Genomic DNA, 20,630 nt, shown 5'->3' with positions numbered 1-20,630 from the left:
CAAACATAGGCCTTAACTTGAGGAAGAAATTTCTGAGAATGTACAACTGGAGCACAGCATTTATGGTAGTGAAACATGGATTGTGGGAAAATCTGAAGAGAAGAGAATTGAAGCATATGAGATGTGGTGCTACAGATGAATGATGAAAATTAAATGGGCTGATAAGGTGAGAAATGAGAAGGTTCTCTGCAGAATTGGTGATGAAACAGATATATGGAAAACACTGAAAAAGGAAGGGACAGGATAAGAGGACATCTTTTAAGAGATCAGGAACTAACTTCCATTGCAGTAGAAGGAGGTGCAGAGAGTAAAAACTGCAGAGGAAGACGAGATTGGAATACATCCAGCAAATAATCAAGGACATACACTGCAATTTGTACTCAAAGATGAAAAGGTTGGCACAGGAATTCATGGTGGGCTGCATCAAACCAGTTGGAAGACTGAAGAACAAAAAATACATTTGGTCCATTTTGCTCTGACAGTATAACTATTTCAGAACATGTTGGAATGTGGATTAATGCCATAGGAGATGGTGGAGGAGGAGATGGCACAAGGTTTCTTTTCCAGCAAGATGGGCCCCACCACATTGGGAAGCTTTCAATTGACTGATCGGCAGCTGACTGGTGGCAGGTAGGCTATACGTACCTTCTGCACGACTACCCTGCTTGCTGGTTCTCTGAGACTGAATTTGTTCTGTGGTGTTGTGATGATGACTGGGTGGGTGGTAGGTGGTCATTTTAGTTCCAAACTTGAGAGAACTAGGTGACAGTGGTATTATTGTTGATTGTTTAGGGGCTTACTGGCTGTGATACTTCATACTGTGCATATCGTAGCCTGAAAACACATTGCTTAGGTGAGCAAACCCATCATGATGAAGTTAACCATATCAATCAGCCTTCAGTCCATCTCTGATATCTCACTTATACCACTAATCTTGTGGTGATGTCCTAGTTTTTTAGGTAGCATGTATGAAATTTGGCCCTCAACGATGGGAATTATTTGTTCAAAGGTTAGGTATGCCTGCTTAAATCGCTATTTAATTACAACTATCCTCACTCCATAACTCCATAAAAACAGTCATCTAACATGGTATCAACAGTCGTGACCAAAAGTCAAAGAGACATGTCTGTTCATAGGATCCCAAGTACATAACAGTTTGTTGGATGCTGCTACATGGAGATTAAGCAGGGTGGCATAAACATCATAAAGCTTGTCATGTTTCACCTGGGATATGTTTCAGATTCATCTGAAGTTGGTATGAAAACTTCAGATTTCCTCTTTTTGAGATAGTATTAAATTAATGCTTTTTCTCAGTTGAACTCACCAATTATGCTTCAAAATATAGATAACTTATAAGTACATCAGAAAATCACTAAGTGGTGGCAAGAGAAAACACATGAAAAAGATATGGAAAAAGCACAAGCTTTTGAAGCCAGTGGCTCCTCCTGGCAGAAGGGTTAAATGGAAAGAAAGAGTAATGCAGGAAAAGGACTGGTGTGGCTTAGGAAATGAAGAAAGTTACAGAAAAGTTGCCCAGAACCTCGGGCCAGGGGAGAATTACTGGATGGGATGAGAAGGAAAGACTGACTGTTGGTGCCTGCCCTTTGGATGAGATTTGAAAATATGAGAACTTGCGGGTGCACAAGTGCCAAAACAATATGACTACTGCCCACTGTAAGATTGAATGCCACCTGGTGTATGGGTGAAACAGAAACAAACATGGAATAATTCTAGCAATGATATATGCTGCCAGTTACTTAAATGACTTCAACCAAGATCATATTGTTACGGCCCAGTGCCTGAGAAAGAAAATCTTCTGAAAGGCAGTGCTGGTCTGCTGGTACTTGATACTGTCGTGAGCACATATGGAAAGTAGTTGAAGACCAGTGAAACCACAAGTTGGCAATAAGGTGTTGGGCATCCATGCCTCATCACAGAACATGGAGGTTGGAGACTTGCTCACTCTGTGGCTGATATGTTGATGGAGTACAGTGGTGGTGCAGAATCAAATGTTTTGGAGCACACCATCTAGCACACAAATTGTTGAACAAGGTGTTCCACATCAAACGATCCTGTTGTGTTCTCATGTTGATGCAGTGATGTCACCAGTTACTTTTGCAGTGGGCATAAGATCACCCAGATTGTATTGTGGACCAGTGGAAACATTTCGTTTGTTGTAGTGTTCTTTCCCTTTACTATTATCTTCCAATATATTTTCCACAGTATTTTAATACGTTAAAGTATAAGGATCTAGTTTTCTTCTTATTAATCCCAACAACTCGTGAAAAGTTTCAGTTCTTCCTTTCTGTGGGATTCTTCAGTCCAGCATGCAGGCACACACGTGCGTATACTGCCCACCCCCTCTATCTCCCCCCTCTCCCTGTTTCTCCCCCTGTCTCTCCCCCCTCTCTCTCGCCACTCTCTCTCGCCTCTCTCTCTCCTCCCCCTCTATCCCCCTCTCTCTCCTCCCCCTCTCCCTCCCTCACTCCCCACTCATCCCCTCCCCCTCCTCCTCTCCCACTTCTGCCCTCTCCCACTTCTGCCCTCTCCCACTTCTGCCCTCTCCCTCTTCTGCCCTCTCCCTCTTCTGCCCTCTCCCACTTCTGCCCTCTCCCTCTTCTGCCCTCTTCCACTTCTGCCCTCTCCCACTTCTGCCCTCTCCCACTTCTGCCCTCTCCCTCTTATGCCCTCTCCCTCTTCTGCCCTCTCCCTCTTCTGCCCTATCCCTCTTCTGCCCTATCCCTCTTCTGCCCTATCCCTCTTCTGCCCTATCCCTCTTCCGCCCTATCCCTCTTCCGCCCTATCCCTCTTCCGCCCTATCCCTCTTCCGCCCTATCCCTTTTCTGCCCTATGCCTGTTCTGCCCTATCTCTTTTCTGCCCTATCCCTCTTCCAGCTCTCCCTCTTCCAGCTCTCCCTCTTCCAGCTCTCCCTCTTCCAGCTCTCCCTCTTCCAGCTCTCCCTCTTCCAGCTCTCCCTCTTCCAGCTCTCCCTCTTCCAGCTCTCCCTCTTCCAGCTCTCCCTCTTCCAGCTCTCCCTCTTCCAGCTCTCCCTCTTCCAGCTCTCCCTCTTCCAGCTCTCCCTCTTCCAGCTCTCCCTCTTCCAGCTCTCCCTCTTCCAGCTCTCCCTCTTCCAGCTCTCCCTCTTCCAGCTCTCCCTCTTCCAGCTCTCCCTCTTCCAGCTCTCCCTCTTCCAGCTCTCCCTCTTCCAGCTCTCCCTCTTCCAGCTCTCCCTCTTCCAGCTCTCCCTCTTCCAGCTCTCCCTCTTCCAGCTCTCCCCCTTCCAGCTCTCCCCCTTCCAGCTCTCCCCCTTCCAGCTCTCCCCCTTCCAGCTCTCCCCCTTCCAGCTCTCCCCCTTCCAGCTCTCCCCCTTCCAGCTCTCCCCCTTCCAGCTCTCCCCCTTCCAGCTCTCCCCCTTCCAGCTCTCCCCCTTCCAGCTCTCCCCCTTCCAGCTCTCCCCCTTCCAGCTCTCCCCCTTCTTGCTCGCCCCCTTCTTGCTCGCCCCCTTCTTGCTCGCCCCCTTCTTGCTCGCCCCCTTCTTGCTCGCCCCCTTCTTGCTCGCCCCCTTCTTGCTCGCCCCCTTCTTGCTCGCCCCCTTCTTGCTCGCCCCCTTCTTGCTCGCCCCCTTCTTGCTCGCCCCCTTCTTGCTCGCCCCCTTCTTGCTCGCCCCCTTCTTGCTCGCCCTCTTCCCGCCCTCCCTCTTCCCGCCCTCCCTCTTCCCGCCCCCCCTCTTGCCGCCCCCCCTCTTGCCGCCCTCCCTCTTGCCGCCCTCCCTCTTGCCGCCCTCCCTCTTGCCGCCCTCCCTCTTGCCGCCCTCCCTCTTGCCGCCCTCCCTCTTGCCGCCCTCCCTCTTCCTCGTCCATTCACCCGCTTCACCCCTCGCCCGCTTCTGCCCCAGTCGCGTCTCCTCACCCCCGTCCCCTCGCCCTCGCCCCCTACCCCTCACCCTACCGCCACCACTACCTCGCCCTCATCCCAGCCCCCTCGGCCCCGCCATTGCCCACTCGCCCTCTTCCTCATCCCCTCCCACCTCTTCCCCTCCCCCTGACACCTCTCCCCCTCCCCCTGACACCTCTCCCCCTGACACCTCTCCCCCTGACACCTCTCCCCCTGACACCTCTCCCCCTGACACCTCTCCCCCTGACACCTCTCCCCCTGACACCTCTCCCCCTGACACCTCTCCCCCTGACACCTCTCCCCCTGACACCTCTCCCCCTGACACCTCTCCCCCTGACACCTCTTGCCCTCCCATCTCTTCCCCTGACACCTCTACCCCACTCCCTCTCCCCCTCTCCCCTTCCTCCCCCACCCCACCGCCTCTCCCACCCCACCTCCTCCCTCTCTCTCCCCTGCCCCTACCCCCGCCCCCCCCCTTCCCCCACACCCTCCCTCTCCCCCACCCCACCCTCTTCCTCGGCTTCTATTTCTCCACTGCACCCTCCCTTTCCACCACCCCCTCCCTCTCCCTCGGCTTCTATTTCTCCACTGCACCCTCCCTCTCCACCACCCCCTCCCTCTCCCCTGCCCCCTCCCTCTCCCACGCCCTCTCCCTCTCCACTGCCTCCTCCCTCTCCACTGCCCTCTCCCTCTCCACTGCCTCCTCCCTCTCCACTGCCCCCTCTCTCTCCACTGCCCCCTCCCTCTCCCCTACACCCTCCCTTTCCACTGCCCCCTCCCTCTACCCTGCAACGTCCATCTCCACCACCCCCTCTCTCTACCCTGCACCCTCCCTCTCCACCGCCCCCTCTCTCTACCCTGCACCCTCCCTCTCCACTGCCCCCTCCCTCTCCACCGCCCCCTCCCTCTCCACCGCCCCCTCCCTCTCCACCGCTCCCTCCCTCTCCACCGCCCCCTCCCTCTCCACCGCCCCCTCCCTCTCCACCGCTCCCTCCATCTCCACCGCCCCCTCCCTCTACCCTGCCCCCTCCTCCCTCCTCTCTCCTCTCGCCCCCCTCCTCTCGCCCCCCTCCTCTCGCCCCCCTCCTCTCGCCCCCCTCCTCTCGCCCCCCCTCCTCTCGCCCCCCCTCCTCTCGCCCCCCCTCCTCTCGCCCCCCCTCCTCTCGCCCCCCCTCCTCTCGCCCCCCCTCCTCTCGCCCCCCTCCCTCGCCCCCCTCCTCTCGCCCTCCTCCTCTCGCCCCGCTCCCTCTCGCCCCCCCTCCTCTCGCCTCCTCCCTCTCCACCCTTCCCTCGCCCACTCCTCTCTACCCCTCCCTAGCCCCCTCCTCTCTACCCCTCCATTGCCCCCTGCCCTCTACCCCTCCCCTCTACCCCTCCCTTAAGCCCTCCCCTCTACCCCTCCCTCACGCCCTCCCCTCTACCCTAGCGCCCTCCCCTCTACCCCTCTCTAGCGCCCTCCCCTCTAACCCTCCATTGCCCCCTCCCCTCTACGCCTCCCTCACGCCCTCCCCTCTAACCCTCCATTGCCCCCTCCCCTCTACGCCTCCCTCACGCCCTCCCCTCTACCCCTCCCCTCTACCCCTCCTTCGCGCCCTTTCCTGTCTCCCTCCCTCCCCCCTCTCCCCCCTCGCATCTCCCCTCCCCCTCTCCCACAACCCCCTCTCCCCTCCCCCTCTCCCCCCTTGCATCTCCCCTCCCCCTCTCCCCCCTTGCATCTCCCCTCCCCCTCTCCCACAACCCCCTCTCCCCCCTTGCATCTCCCCTCCCCCTCTCCCACAACCCCCTCTCCCCCTCCTCTCCACCCTCCTATCCACCCTCCTTTCTCTCCCCTTCTCACACTGCTACCTTCTACATGCTTCTTAAAGTTCAGAAACCCAACCACCCAGGGCACCCCATAGTAGCTGGTTACTGTGCCCTCAGAGAGAATCTCTGCTGGCAAAGACCAGTATTTTCATCCTATTACCTATAACCTACATTCCTACATAAAAGATACCAGCCATTTTCACCACTGACTCTGCACAGTTTTGTTCCTTTACCACACGCCACCTTGCTCATTAGTATCGATTCCGCCCCTTCTGCACTAACATCCTCAGTGCTATTGATCTTGCTGCTATTGAACATTATTTTTCATAACACCTGACTAACTCTAAACTTACAACCTCCTTGCTGGCACTATGGCCATCAATATCCTCACCCGCAATTCCTTCTCCTTTGAATTGAAGACATTATCTACAAACAAATTCATGGGCACTTCAATGGCACCATGTTACGCTTTTCTGTTCCTGGAGAGTTTAGAGGAATCCTTCCTAACCACCCAGAATCTCAAACCTGTCACCTAGTTGCCATTTACTGATGACAGCTTCATGATCTGGGCCAACTGTAAAGATTCCTATTCTGACCATATCCACCCTCTTGTTGCCCAAAGTAGATTTATCAATTTTTGTAATAAATTACTAATTGGGGTGGCTGGTCAAATTTTGACAGCACTTGCCACACTGCAGCGATAGAGTGATGGTCATGTGTAAAAAAAAAATAACCAGTTTCATTAATAATACTCATCTTTCTTATTGCTCTTCTTTGTTGTAAGTTGATGTCTCGATATCTATTTCCTTTCTTTGGTTTAGCTTTTTATGCTTGTCTAGAGGATGATTAGGTTGTTTCTAACAAAATTTGTGTACACTGGTGGACCTTCTGAAGAATAAGGCACATATTTTCAGTCATTCACTTCACAGTACAAATCAATAAAAACACACACAACTTGTTCTCCATCCACACACTTTAGACTCATACAACCAACTGAGCAAAAGACAAAGATTTACTTCTAACAACATGTAGCAAAGAAATTACTATCATATAGTGAACTGTTTATGCAAATTCATCCTTGGAACAAACGTTTAATTAACAAAGTACAAATAATTGTTTATCTTTCTTGAGAAGTCCATAATCATCATCATAATTACATTAAGTGTTTGTATAACTTGTCGTTTAGACATTTTTGTGTAGCTATGTAGTAGTGGATTTCTGGTTTGTATGTTTTGAATCAGTATTGGTCGTTTCATATGGTCCAAGTTCGATTTGTACATTTATCTCACTGTAACCAGTTTTATTACAGTAGCCCCCCAAAACTTTGAAAGCATACAATGTGAGAAACATTTTGATACAATATAATAAAACTGGTTATGCTAACAAGTTTTGGAGTATAACAAATCAATAGACCTAGATTCTTTATTACGTAATATACAGAATTTCGGTTACCTTAGCATCAGTGCTTCATTCAAATTAGGTCAAGAGCAAAATTTCACTTTACAAAGTTCTTTTCTCGTAAATTTTCAAAACAATTTCAAAGTCTGACCTTTTACCTACACTGTAGCTCTCAAATTATTGCCAAATATTACATAACATATATGGGATAAGCAAAGATGGTACACATAACAGTGATTTTATCATATTGCCATGACAATAGAACTTGCATCTCATGAAAAAGTCTATATACCATCATTTATAAATCTATCTTCAGTAGGTGAAATATCATTGCTTGGTAATGTCCTATGACCGAAAGAAAGCCTCTTAGTCCATATAGAGTTATTTGAAGTGCTTTAAAGAAAATAAAGCAAAATACTTTAGATAACAGGGCAAAATTAATGTATTTAGTTGGGAACATATTCCTTCTTCTCATAACACCAATGAAATTTTTGTGTAATAACATTTTACATCATCTTACTTCCAAATTTACCTTTCATGCAGAACATTGAACCCTCAGCATATAAAAATATGCTACAACAAAAATTACTACTTACCCTATTTTGCAAGGTGTTTTTTGTGACATGGCAGGGGCTTCACTGTCAAATAAGCTCATCCACAGAAGTTGTAGTGACATAAATAGGATAAACCCCAGATTAAAAAAAAAAGAAGAGCACAGTGGGATTAGAACCCAATGTCCCTTTGTATACCTGTCCAGTTTTTCATAACCTCTTCTGCCTAAACAACTCTTTACTAAAATCCAGTTTGAATCATGGTGTTGGCTCCTTCTAATTTTGGTACACATTGCACTGATAATTGTCTCATTGTGTATACCCTTCATATATCTGATTTTAAACTCTTTCCCCATTTTGATCAAAATTTTCATTACTTTTGCCCCATGGCATATTTGGCAAAGCATCTGCAACAATATTGTCTACACCTTTACTATATTTAATTTCATAATCAGATTGTTGTAAATACATTCCCCATCTGGTAAGTCTATTGTGATATAGTCTACATTCCTGTTCATAGCTTAATGCTTTGTGGTCCAAATATGTAATTACTTTATGTCCCAGCAAATAGGTCCTACATTTAGTAAATGCCTCATAAATAGTTAATAATTCTTTTTCTGTTACTGTTTAAGATTTATCATCTTTTAACAACATTTTACTTACAAACGCTATTGCCTCATGTATGATTTCCCCTTTAACTTCTTTTTCCTGAAATAGTTCTGCTCCCAAACCATAATCACTACTATCCGTGCGTAAGCAAATTGGTAGGCTAAAATCTGCTCTGTGTAACAAATTTTGATTATTTAATTCTTTCTTAATGTTTTCAAGTGCCTCCTGGTATTCTTGAGTCCAAACCCAATTGCTGTTCTTTTTAAGTAAATTGCTTGAAAAGGATGCTTTCAAACTTTGCGCACTTACAAATTTTTGATAAAATCCACATAAGCCATTAATGACTTCAATTTTTTTCTACTACATGGTGCTGGAAAATCTGAGATTGATTTAATCTTATGAGGATCTACCAAGATTTCTTTCTTCATAATTACATGATTAAGAATTTTAGTTCAGGGATGACAAATTTACATTTTTTTTAGTTTGAGTCATACCTCCTTGTCTAAATTCTTCACATACCTGCTTCAGCAGTTCTAAATGCTCTTCCGAACTTTGTCCAGTTATCAAAATGTCATCTGCATAAATGGTAAGTTATCCTACCAGATCTTGGCCAAGTACATAATCTAACACTCTTATAAACTCGGTACTACACAGCATTGGTAAAATCTACCATTGTAAAGAAAGGCAGTATCTTTATGAGATTCAGGAGCTGAAGATACCTTATGAAGTCCAGAAGTTAAATCTAAACTGGACATTATCTGAATATTTGTAAATTTGTGTAAAAGTTCATCAGTGTTTTCAGGGTGATCTGTTTCTCTGTACAAATACTTGTTCAGATGCCTAGAATCCAGAACCAATCTCACTCCTCCATCTATTTTTGAAACAGTGACTAATGGCTTGTTATATGGCCTAACACTTCTCTCATTGATATCACAGACTTCCATCGTATGAAACGCTTTCTCAGCTGCAACTCTCTTAGCTGTCGGTAAACAATATGGCTTTATGAAAAATGGTTGATCTGGTTTTGGCTGTAAAGGACACTGATATCCACTCACTATACCTGGAATATTACTAAACACGTCACTATATTTCTGCAACAAAGATTCCAATGCCCATTTCTGATTATCAGTTAACCCTTTTACTTCTCAAATCTTGGTGTCTACAAGCTCTTTAAATTCTGCTTCCTCTGTATCTAATCCTGGTATATCTTTGACTATGAATCCACTGTCTTTTAAATGTTGTGTACTATTTATTTTACCCTCCTTATAAGATATAGATGATTTCATAAAATTAGTACAAATACAATCCCCATCAGGTTCATTGATAATCAAGTTTTGCCCTCTCCAATCAAAACCTGCATTCACATTAACTATCCATGTCATGCCAAGGAGAAGACCCTCAAAAAGATCTTTAATTGTTAAACATCCATGCGTAAAAGTCACTCCCTCAGTTTTAAAAGTTATTTTGCACCTTCGATCCTTACTCCAATTGCAGGTAATTCCATGTAGTCCTCATTATGTTTTCATCTTACTTAAAGGTTCAGACACTCCTGAAATTTGGCTGCCTGTGCCGTCAAGACACCTGCTTTCCCATGATCCTATTCTGACCTTAATGAACGGACAGCAAACTTCAGTACATTTTTCAGTTTTTTAACATCCTCTTATAACAGATCATCTTCTATCTCTTTAAAACTAAATCCTCTAATATCATTGTCATTCTTACCATTTTCATTGCCTTGGAACACTTTCCTGAAATTAACCCAGACATCATTATCACTGTCACTGAGAATTTCATCAATCAGTATACACTTACCTGTTTCACTTTGGTCAGCACTGTGGTACTTGTTCTTAAGTTGTTTAACAATAACGTATTTAATTTTATTCCACTAGTCTGGAAATATATTCTCAATAGAATCACTATTTAACCACATATTATGTAAAGAAGTGTCATTCTCATTCATAACATTAAGCAGCTTACGTTCACTGTCTTAACTCGTAACTGAATTAGTGTGATCATATATAGAAATTAAAAAGAGTTTTGTTTGCTGTGATACTGTCATTAACATCCTTTAATCCTTTAACAGTGTCCTTGGGTATCTCTACAGAATCATAACCACTACTACATATTTCCTTACTAATACCTAATGCCTCCAGTTCTTCTGAAATACTTTTCTTTCTCATTACTATACTCATCACCACTTACCTTGGATTTATTGTATTCAATAATATCACAAACATCTTCAATCAATGGAAAATCCAAGATGGAAAGTAACAATATTGTGAAAAGGAAATTTGCTACTCACTATATAGCAGAGATGCTGAGTCGCAGATAATCAAAACAAAAGGACTGTTACAAGTAATAGCTTGTCTACATATTTTAAAAACTCGTGTAGTGCATCATATGGCCCATAGACTAGGTCCCACTGTACCTCAGCTGGTAACCTTCTTTTTGAAGCATCAATGTGGGTGAGTTCATCAAAAGGTTTGCTCAAATGAGCTAATTTTTTAAATTGACTTTGCAAAACTCCTTAATATTGGTACACCCTTCACTGTAATTTGGTAAGCTGAGAAATTCACTTTTTATTCTAGCTTGTTCGGTTTCTGACCAATATTTATCTAAAAATATTTTCCCAAAATCTACATAGGTTGTATCATCAGTAGGATACTGATTAGCCCAGCTTTACGCTTCACCTTCAGCTTCACCTTCACCTTCACCTACATGCTTCACCTTCCAGAAACTTCTAAACAAACTTGATTTTCTTATCATCAGTCATATTAAACACAAAATAATCTCTTCAATGCTGCAGAAGATTTACAGGATGTAAACTACCTTCACCTGGAAAGTTTCTTACTGGAATGTTGCATCACCTGGAAACAATATTGTTAACAAAATTTCAATTAACTACATCATTAGACAATTCTTCAACTTTTTTACACAAAACAGAAACACTACTTTCTAGGATGCTAGTTTTGTTATTTAATTTTGCATTTTGTGCATATTTACTGCCTACTGTATTCGCCTGTTCAATAAAACTAATTTTGACAAATGCCAGTTTGGTGTCAACAGTAGTTTGCAAAGTAGAAATTTGACTATTTACATTTTTGTCCACAGTACTCATTTCCTCGTGAACTTTTTTGAAAGCAATTTTGTTTGTTTTTCTATCTTCAGTCCTCTCATCTTTGACATTTTTGACTTCATTGTTGAATTTTAGTTCAATTTCTTTCATTTCAGACTACATACACTTTACTTGACCACCTAACCTCTCAAATTTTTGACTGATATCATTTAGTTGGGTAGTATTTTTACCAGTATAATCAAATAATGGTCCTATTGAATGACCAATTTCTGTGAACTGGTTCTTACTTTCTTGTTCATGATTTTCAAGTTACTCATTTATTTTTCAAACAGCTCTATACTCATTTTTATTAACTGATTGTCATTGCACATTTTTATTAACAATGACAGCCTGTTACATATATCATTATAATCATCTTGTTTTAATTCATCAGTTTGTTTTTCCTGCTTTTCAGGTTTGACACTTAAGTTTTCCTGTTCTTGTTTTGCTACACTATATAAGTCTCCCATGTCTGTATTACCCCGTATTGTTCCAGAATCTTCAGTGACTACCATTGTTAATAATTGTGCAACGAATCACTTCGCCAAAAATAATATTTCCAGTACTTAACTTTGTTGTTGGAGGTCAACATTGTTAATTATTCACTTTACTTTTTATTTTTCATCCTTTTTGTCTTCTTGTTTACGAACTCCTTTTTGTTGTGTTGCTGTTTTGTAGCTGTGATTCATATCTGCTCAGTTGTTCACAAAAATTTTTCATAATATCTTTTAATCTGCAGCAAGAAAAATATTCCAACACATTATTCATGTTTCACTGTCAGAAAATCCCGGACAACGCAAATTAGTAAATTACTAATTTGGGTGACGGGTCACATATTTACAGCACTTGCCACACTGTGGCAATAACACACTGCAGTGAGAGATAGTGACTGTCAAATTTAAATAACCAATTTCATTAATAATATCTTTCTTGTTGCTCTTCCTTGTTGTGAGTTGATGGCTCAATATCCATTTCCTGCCTTTGGTTTAGCATTCTATAATCATTTAGAGGACAACTGGGTTACTTCTATCAAAAATAAAAGTACACTGGTGGACTTTCTGGAGAATTAGACATATACAGGGTGAGTCACCTAACATTACTGCTGGATATATTTCGTAAACCACATCAAATACTGACAAATCGATTCCACAGACCGAACGTGAGGAGAGGGGCTAGTGTAATTGGTTAATACAAACCATAAAAAAATGCACGGAAGTATGTTTTTTAATACAAACCTACATTTTTTTAAATGGAACCCCATTAGTTTTGTTAGCACATCTGAACATATAAACAAATACGTAATCAGTGCTGTTTGTTGCATTGTAAAATGTTAATTACATCAGGAGATATTGTAACCTAAAGTTGACGCTTGAGTACCACTCCTTCGCTGTTTGATCGTGTGTATCGGAGAGCACCGAATTACGTAGGGATCCAAAGGGAACGGTGATGAACCTTAGGTACAGAAGAGACTGGAACAGCACATTACGTCCACATGCTAACACCTTTTTATTGGTCTTTTTCACTGACGCACATGTACATTACCATGAGGGGTGAGGTACATGTACACACGTGGTTTCCATTTTCAATTACGGAGTGGAATAGAGTGTGTCCCGACATGTCAGGCTAATAGATGTTCAACGTGGTGGCCATCATTTGCTGCACACAATTGCAATCTCTGGCGTAATGAATGTTGTACACGCCGCAGTACATCTGGTGTAATGTCGCCGCAGGCTGCCACAATACGTTGTTTCATATCCTCTGGGGTTGTAGGCACATCACGGTACACATTCTCCTTTAACGTACCCCACAGAAAGAAGTCCAGAGGTGTAGGATCAGGAGAACGGGCTGGCCAATTTATGTGCCCTCCACGTCCTATGAAACGCCCATCGAACATCCTGTCAAGGGTCAGCCTAGTGTTAATTGCGGAATGTGCAGGTGCACCATGCTGATACCACATACGTCGACGCGTTTCCAGTGGGACATTTTCGAGCAATGTTGGCAGATCATTCTGTAGAAACGCGATGTATGTTGCAGCTGTTTGGGCCCCTGCAATGAAGTGAGGACCAATGAGGTGGTCGCCAATGATTCCGCACCATACATTTACAGCCCACGGTCGCTGTCGCTCTACCTGTCTGAGCCAGCTTGGATTGTCCATGGACCAGTAATGCATGTTCCGTAGATTCACTGCCCCGTGGTTTGTGAAACCTGCTTCATCGGTAAACAGGTAGAACTGCAACGCATTCTCTGTTAATGCCCATTGACAGAATTGCACTCGATGATTAAAGTCCTCACCATGTAATTGCTGATGTAGCGACACATGAAATGGGTGAAAGCGGTGACGATGCAGTATGCGCATGACACTACTTTGACTCAGTCCCCCGGCTCTCGCAGTGTCCCATGTACTCATGTGTGGGTTCATGGCAACAGCAGCTAACACACCAACTGCACCCGCTTCTCCTGTGACGGGCCTGTTACGGACCCGTTTGCGTGCTACGACCATACCTGTTGCATACAGTTGGCGGTAGATGTTTTGCAATGTGTGGCACGTTGGATGCTCTCTGTCCGGGTACCGTTCTGCATACACCCTGCAGGCTTCAGCTGCATTTCGTCGACACTCGCCATAGATCAGTATCATCTCCGCCTTTTCAGAGTTCGAATACACCATGGTCACAGTTCCTACAACACTACACTATCACAGACGTCTGGTAACACAGTGTACTACAGTTGGTCTGCGTGCAGAGACGAATGCAGAATAACAATAGCAGCAAGCGCTACATGCGGACACTGCGACAGCTAGACCAAACCACAACAGTGTACTACAGCCACACTCGTAAACACGGTCGTCATCGTAAACATGTCCCTGCAGATGCAGCTCGCCGACCGTGGGCCGTGTTTGTTACAACACCCAACTGAACGTCGGAGGTTTCAAGCGTCAACTTTAAGTTACAATATCTCCGGATGGAATCAACATTTTACAATGCAACAAACGGCACTGATTACGTATTTGTTTATATGTTCAGATGTGCTAACAAAACTAACGTGGTTCCATTTAAAAAAACGTAGGTTTGTGTTAAAAAACATACTTCCGTGCATTTTTGTATGGTTTGTATTAAACAATTACACTAGCCCCTCTCCTCACGTTCGGTCTGTGGAATCGGTTCGTCAGTATTTGATGTGGTTTACGATATATATCCAGTGGTAACGATAGGTGACTCACCCTGTATTTTCAGTCATTTTGCTTCACAATACAAATCAGTAAAAACACGCACAACTTATTTTCCATCCACACACTTCAAACTATTACAACCAACTGAACAAAAAACAAATATTACTTCTAACAGCATGTAGCAAAGAAATTACTATCATATATCGATCTTATTTATGCAAAATCATCCTTATGACATACATTTCATTAACAAAATGCAAATATTTATCTTTCTTGAGAAGTCCATAATCATTATTATAATTACATTAAGTGATTATATAACTTGTCATTCAGACATTTTTGTGTTGCTGTATAGTAGTGGATTTCTGGTTTGTATGTTTCAAATACAGTATCGGTCATTCCATATGATCCAAGATCTGTTAGTACATTTATCTCACCATAACCATTTTTATACACTATCCACACTTCTCTAGGATCTCAACACCTTCTCCCTCATTTGCTTTGATCCTATTCTCATCAACCCAACAAGTCTCATTCCTCGATGTTAGCCTCCACTGTTGTTGTTACACTTTAACTGTATGGACGTATCTGCACTTCAGTTTCACAAATTGTCAAACATATCTCCTCTAAGACCTGCTTATGGTACTGTTTGTCACTTATGTCGTGGACACTGCTGTTCTCATGTTGTTGGTGGCCGTTGAGCTCACTGTAAATAGAGTTACATAATGGATCTGCTAAATATTAGCCAGCAGACAAGGTAAACATGTTATTCATCTTCACAGGAATGAAGACTTTGGTATGCTGCAATGTGAACAGATTGAGAATAAATTAAGCAGATCTTAAAGAAGATATATTTGCCACCTTGTGCAATGAAAGTGCAGATGATTTCAGATAGCAGACTTTGTTATTGGTATATATTAACATCTGATGGTTTCCCTTTTAACTTAATAATATGCCAACAGTGTGGAATGCATCAGAAATCAAAATGCCTGAGAGTTGGTCCATGTATATAACATAAATTTGGTAGCAACTTAATAATTTTTTTTACAGCAGCTGATGACGCAGTTATACAAATATGCCTTCATGGTGCCTAAGTTTTCCTAGATGCTCACCATTTAGGTGGATGTACCCTTCATGTACGTCTTTGATTGAAGGCTGTATCGTGCTAGGTGGTTGTCTTGTTACTGCATTAGGCCTTTGGAATAAAGTTTTTTTTTTCCCTGTAGCCAACATGGTTTCATCAACTTACGGGAGTATCTATGACAGTTTTTTGTCTTGGAGATGTGAATCTGTTCATAGTGTTGTGTCACAGGCCTATAACAGTTTCTTGTGATTTTGTTGCCAGCTATGACTGAACAGAACAACAGCACTAAAATCATAGACATTTCATCACTAGAGCTGCCATTAGACATTACAGAGCCAGTATCATCTGCTGAAACTTGTGTATTTCCTGAAGAACCAAATGTCGAGGATATAATAAAGCAGACTCCAGGAGAATTGGAAAAGGTAACAAAACCTGCTTTTTTTATAGTAGATATGATTGTCTGCTATTAGAAATAGTAATTGCCATAGATTTTGTTTGATGATTATAACACATTGGTTCACCCAATCACAATTTTCTCAAATCCCAAGTGAATAATGAGGATTTTCATATGCAAATTTGGCCCTGAATAAATTTATATCCTTGAAGTAATGCATCATTTGTATCCACATGGTCCATTAGTCTTCACCAGATTTATTCCTTCTCCTGTACCCAGTTTCAAGTACTATGCTGTTTTAAGTTCTTTTTTCTGTTAATGGCACTAAGAATATTACAAATTATATTAGTCTAGATGAAAGTATATAGCTCATTCAATATAAAGGTTATACTTGAAGTGAGTACTTAGATTTTGTAACCAAATGTTCCTATCTGAGGAGCTGTAGCAAAATGTAGACATTGAAAAACATAGAAGAAATGACTTTCGAAAGGATAAGCATGAAACCACATGCAAACAGGGTAAAACTCATAATAATATGTTTCATCATTTACAGTAGCATGGTTTCTTGGCTTGCATCTGTTTCAAACAAAATGATTATTCACTCTTTTTTTTTTTCAGAATCTTCCTTCTAAAAAAATGGAAAATATATCCCCCTAAATCAGGCATGGGCAGGCATTGGTGACCATGGGCCTGATTCACATTACTTAAGCTCACGGTCTGACTCATCGAGTGACGTGACAGCAGTGCTGCTTGCACATAAAGTCAAAACAGCAGTGTCTGTGACATTAATGTGTAAGAAGTAATGCACCAATGTGAAACTTGCCCTATCCAACTCACCATGCCAACAAATTATCCCTCAAAATATGTTTTTGAGAGTACATTCATTTATGTTCACCCATCTTCAGATGTTTATATCTATTTACATGTAATGAACATTCTCACTTTGCTTATGACATTTTACAATAGCTGTCTCGCAAAATTCTGCAGCACCATTAGTAAAAAAACCATGTTCACAACACACAAATAAATGTAAACACCTCAAGAACGGATGACAGGCATCTTGAGATATCATTATGGAAAAGTAAACGACTATAAAAGCAACTAGTTGCAACTAATTCATTGTAAATTACCTGTAATTCCAATAGTTGCAGCATTCTAATACATCTATGATGGCCAACAATTATTTACAAATACTAATGCAAGGAAGAGAAGAAAAACAAATACAACAAGAAGATAAGCAGGTACAGACAACAAGCAACCAAAAGTAGTTTTGCCTTTTTTTCCCCGCAGGCAGGTCATCTGAATGTTTGCGGATATTAACTCACAAGATTTCAATCACTGTTGGCAAGCTCTTCTTAAATATTTGTCCAAAAGTACTTTTTGTGATTGATGACATAGGTGGAGATTGTTTTGGTTACACTAAATGAATTGTCATCATTTCTTTGTTCAGTTTAAAAGTCTAAATCTCTTAAACATAGCATTTATCATATGTATTATACAGAAGCCAAACTGGAAAAATCTTAACAACAGAATGGCAAATTATCAGATTGATAAAGCTCTCCATCACGCACTCAGTACATATTGATAATAGTAAGAGTACTTTAATCAGCATCAGTACTGTTCATCAGTATTTCTAGTATTTACAATATGACAATACTCACCCTCAGACGGTCATTAAATCGATATATTGACAATAATAATGAATGTGTGAGGCTCCCCTTAACTTCCTATTGAAATTTCTGCCGGGACTGCTCTCTGCACCCATTCAGCCTAGTGAGTTGTTTATACCACTCTCCACACATACATAGACCGTAACTTCATGCTCAATTCGAACATATTTCTCTTTTTTGTTCAAACCCAGCGGCGCATAATGACATTGCACACATGTGGAGTAAGCAAAACTGTCACTGATCTGTGCCATCAGCTATAAACTAAAGACAACCCAAGTGTCAGTGGAAATATTGGAAAAAGATTCCAGGGCAGAATTTAATGCAAGTGCCTCACTCTCTACCCGATGAATTTCCTCTGCAGGTTGGACTGAAATTAATCACGGGCCAGATATGGAGCGCAGGTTGCTTCTTGCCTATCTGCGCACTAAATGGTAGAGGACCCTTGTCATCAGAACACTTTCCACTGTTAAGTTTTCTCGATTCTGCTCTCCCATAGACTGACCCACTCATCGAGTTTGTTTTCTTCTTCCGAGGTCCAACTCCATGACCTACATAGTCGAGTCACTAGAGCTATGGCAACAGGACAGTTTCGTGGTGTTGTTACTCTGAGCAAATTCAAAAGTGGTGATAGAGGACATTCTTCCACCATGTGATGCTTTTATTTTTTTCATAGTGTTAATGTGTGTCTACCATGGACCCGCCATTTTTGCATTCCTGCCAAGAACGGTTGAACCTGTAGGAGCAGCAACAAAAGCTGCTGCAGCAAGAGCAGATACAGGAGATGCTCAGAACAGTATGTGGAATTGATCCGCTCTCGGACCATACTAATAGCTGGCCAGGTCTGAAGCTGGTTACGTTTCACCAAGAGTATCAAAAGGTGGCAGAATTATCTGTGCTGGTACTTGCTGCACTGCAAGATAAGGAATATCTTTGGTCCATCTGATAAGACTGCCTTGTTATTGTCCAGTAGCTCAGGGTTGTACAAAATTGTGCAAAATTTGAAGCCGTCTGCTGAGCCTGAGAAATTTAATTGTGAGGAACTCTGCCAGTTGCTCACACGGTGTTTTGGACATCAAACCTTCTTGGTAACAGCCTGGTTATAGATTAAACAGAACAACAAACGCCTCAGGCAGTTGTATGCGGCCTAGATAATTGACCTACAAGGTTTCTCATGCATGTATCTGAGTGTCCCCAATGTGCTACCTTGTACACAAACTTGCTTGTTAAGGACATGATTGTCCAAATAGCACCCAGCCCCAAGGTCCAAAGTAGGGCGATGGCCTTGTCTGACCCTTCTTTCGATGAATTTGCTCAGATTGCTGAGTCTCGTGAACTTATGGCAGCAGCAAAGGGTGTACTTGACAATTGACAGGTGTCAGTGTCAGATAGACATGGTAAATAGTCACAGAGCCCCATGGGATTGGCCAGGCAACTTTACCTTCCATTGAGTCACCGGTTGTTGATGATATTGACAATTCGAGTGCAGTGACATCATATTGATTGGCCACCTTCACACTTCACCATCTTTCCATATGTCAAGCTTGGCAGGTACAAGTAAGTCGAAACATCTTGATTCCTTCTCACAACTTTTCAGATTCTCAGTAAAATTCACCTTCAGAATCTGTTTTTGCTCAATGGCCAAGTCAGCGATCCTGCCTCGATTGTCATTTGGTGCATATCAAACAGGACTGCCCACAACATATGCAGTGCATGGGGTGCTGTAAAGTGACCCATTTGGCATCTGTTTGTGATAGCAAGCCACAGGATGATCCTCAGACCCCCGTTTTCCTAGATTTGGACACTATCTCTGATGTCGTATAAGCACTTCCCCACCGGAATTCTGCTGACAGGCTCTTGGGATTCCCTGTGTTGCAATGGCACTACGTCAAGTCGCATCTTATAGTAAGCAGTGTGTTCCATTGTGGAGGCAATTCTCTGTCCGCAGCCGTTAATAAGAATGTGGAATAGCAACTTCTGTTGTTAGTGATTAATTCACCATTGTTAGTGATTAATTCACCGTAGGTCAAAAATATTTTGGGCTAGCCATCTTTCCTGCTTTTGGCTTGCAGATCATTGGCAAAGTCCATTTAATGTCCTAATCGGTCTCTTTCAGGGTTTGGATTCATTATTGCGGTTGTATGGCCAGCTGCTTGAGAATATGTTAGGTCGAGCAGAAGATTTCAAGCCCCAAGACACTCATAAGCTGTCAGCAATACCTAAATTTGGTTGCCCCCGCACAGTTCTCTTCAATGTGCGTGACAAGGTCAAGGCCGTGCAGTGTTAGCAAGAATTCGATGTTGTTTCTGCTACTTTGTCTAGTCACCACATTGGTGGTGGTTCAGACGCTAAATGGTGCCATGTGCCTTTGCGGTAATTTTAAACAGACATTAAACGCGCAATGTGTCATGGTTTCCTAACCTGTTCCTGCATCGCCTTGCACAACACGTAGTTGCAGTTTCCATTGGACGCAACTTCGCAGTATTTCTTAGTGCTCGACACACCCTTCAGGTTTTCCGTGATTTCCCTAAATTGCTCCAGGCAAATGCCGGGATGGTTCCTTTGAAAGGGCACGGCTAACTTCCTTCCCCGTCCTTCCCTATTACGATGAGACTGATGACCTCGCTGTCTGGTCTCCTTCCCTAAACAACCCAACCCACACCCTTCAGGCTGTGCCAGTTTCATTGCTTGCTCTTTGGCATTTCGTCTACCCCACAATTCAGTGATATTTGGAGTAGTTGATTCATGACATTCGCTGTTGAACCAAGTACCTCAGTGACATGTGGGTCTCAGGCTCCATGTAAGAGGAACATTTGTGAAATTTGCAGATGGTTTTCCAGTGCCATCTGAAGAATGGCCTTAAATTTGGAAAATCGTATTTTTCCCCAAAGACGCAATTTTTTTGGGATGTGTCGTTAGCAATGATGGTCTCGTCCTTATGGACAAGA

The 20,630-nt window shown here is 43.1% G+C and overlaps 1 protein-coding gene across 8 annotated transcripts in view; it reads left to right on the top strand.

Annotated features, from left to right (window-relative positions):
* The window catches only part of LOC126256782 (E3 ubiquitin-protein ligase TTC3-like), a 364,962-nt gene that overhangs the window by 192,594 nt on the left and 151,738 nt on the right, over positions 1-20,630 (top strand). For all 8 annotated transcript variants that reach the window (XM_049955514.1, XM_049955508.1, XM_049955509.1 and 5 more), the window contains one exon: positions 15,883-16,043. In XM_049955514.1, coding sequence (XP_049811471.1) covers positions 15,883-16,043 — 161 coding nt within the window. The remainder of the gene's footprint in view (positions 1-15,882; positions 16,044-20,630) is intronic.

The sequence above is a fragment of the Schistocerca nitens genome, chromosome 1 (genome assembly GCF_023898315.1).
Source record: "Schistocerca nitens isolate TAMUIC-IGC-003100 chromosome 1, iqSchNite1.1, whole genome shotgun sequence".
Lineage (NCBI taxonomy): Eukaryota > Metazoa > Arthropoda > Insecta > Orthoptera > Acrididae > Schistocerca > Schistocerca nitens.
This window is presented reverse-complemented; position numbering and strand designations above follow the sequence as displayed.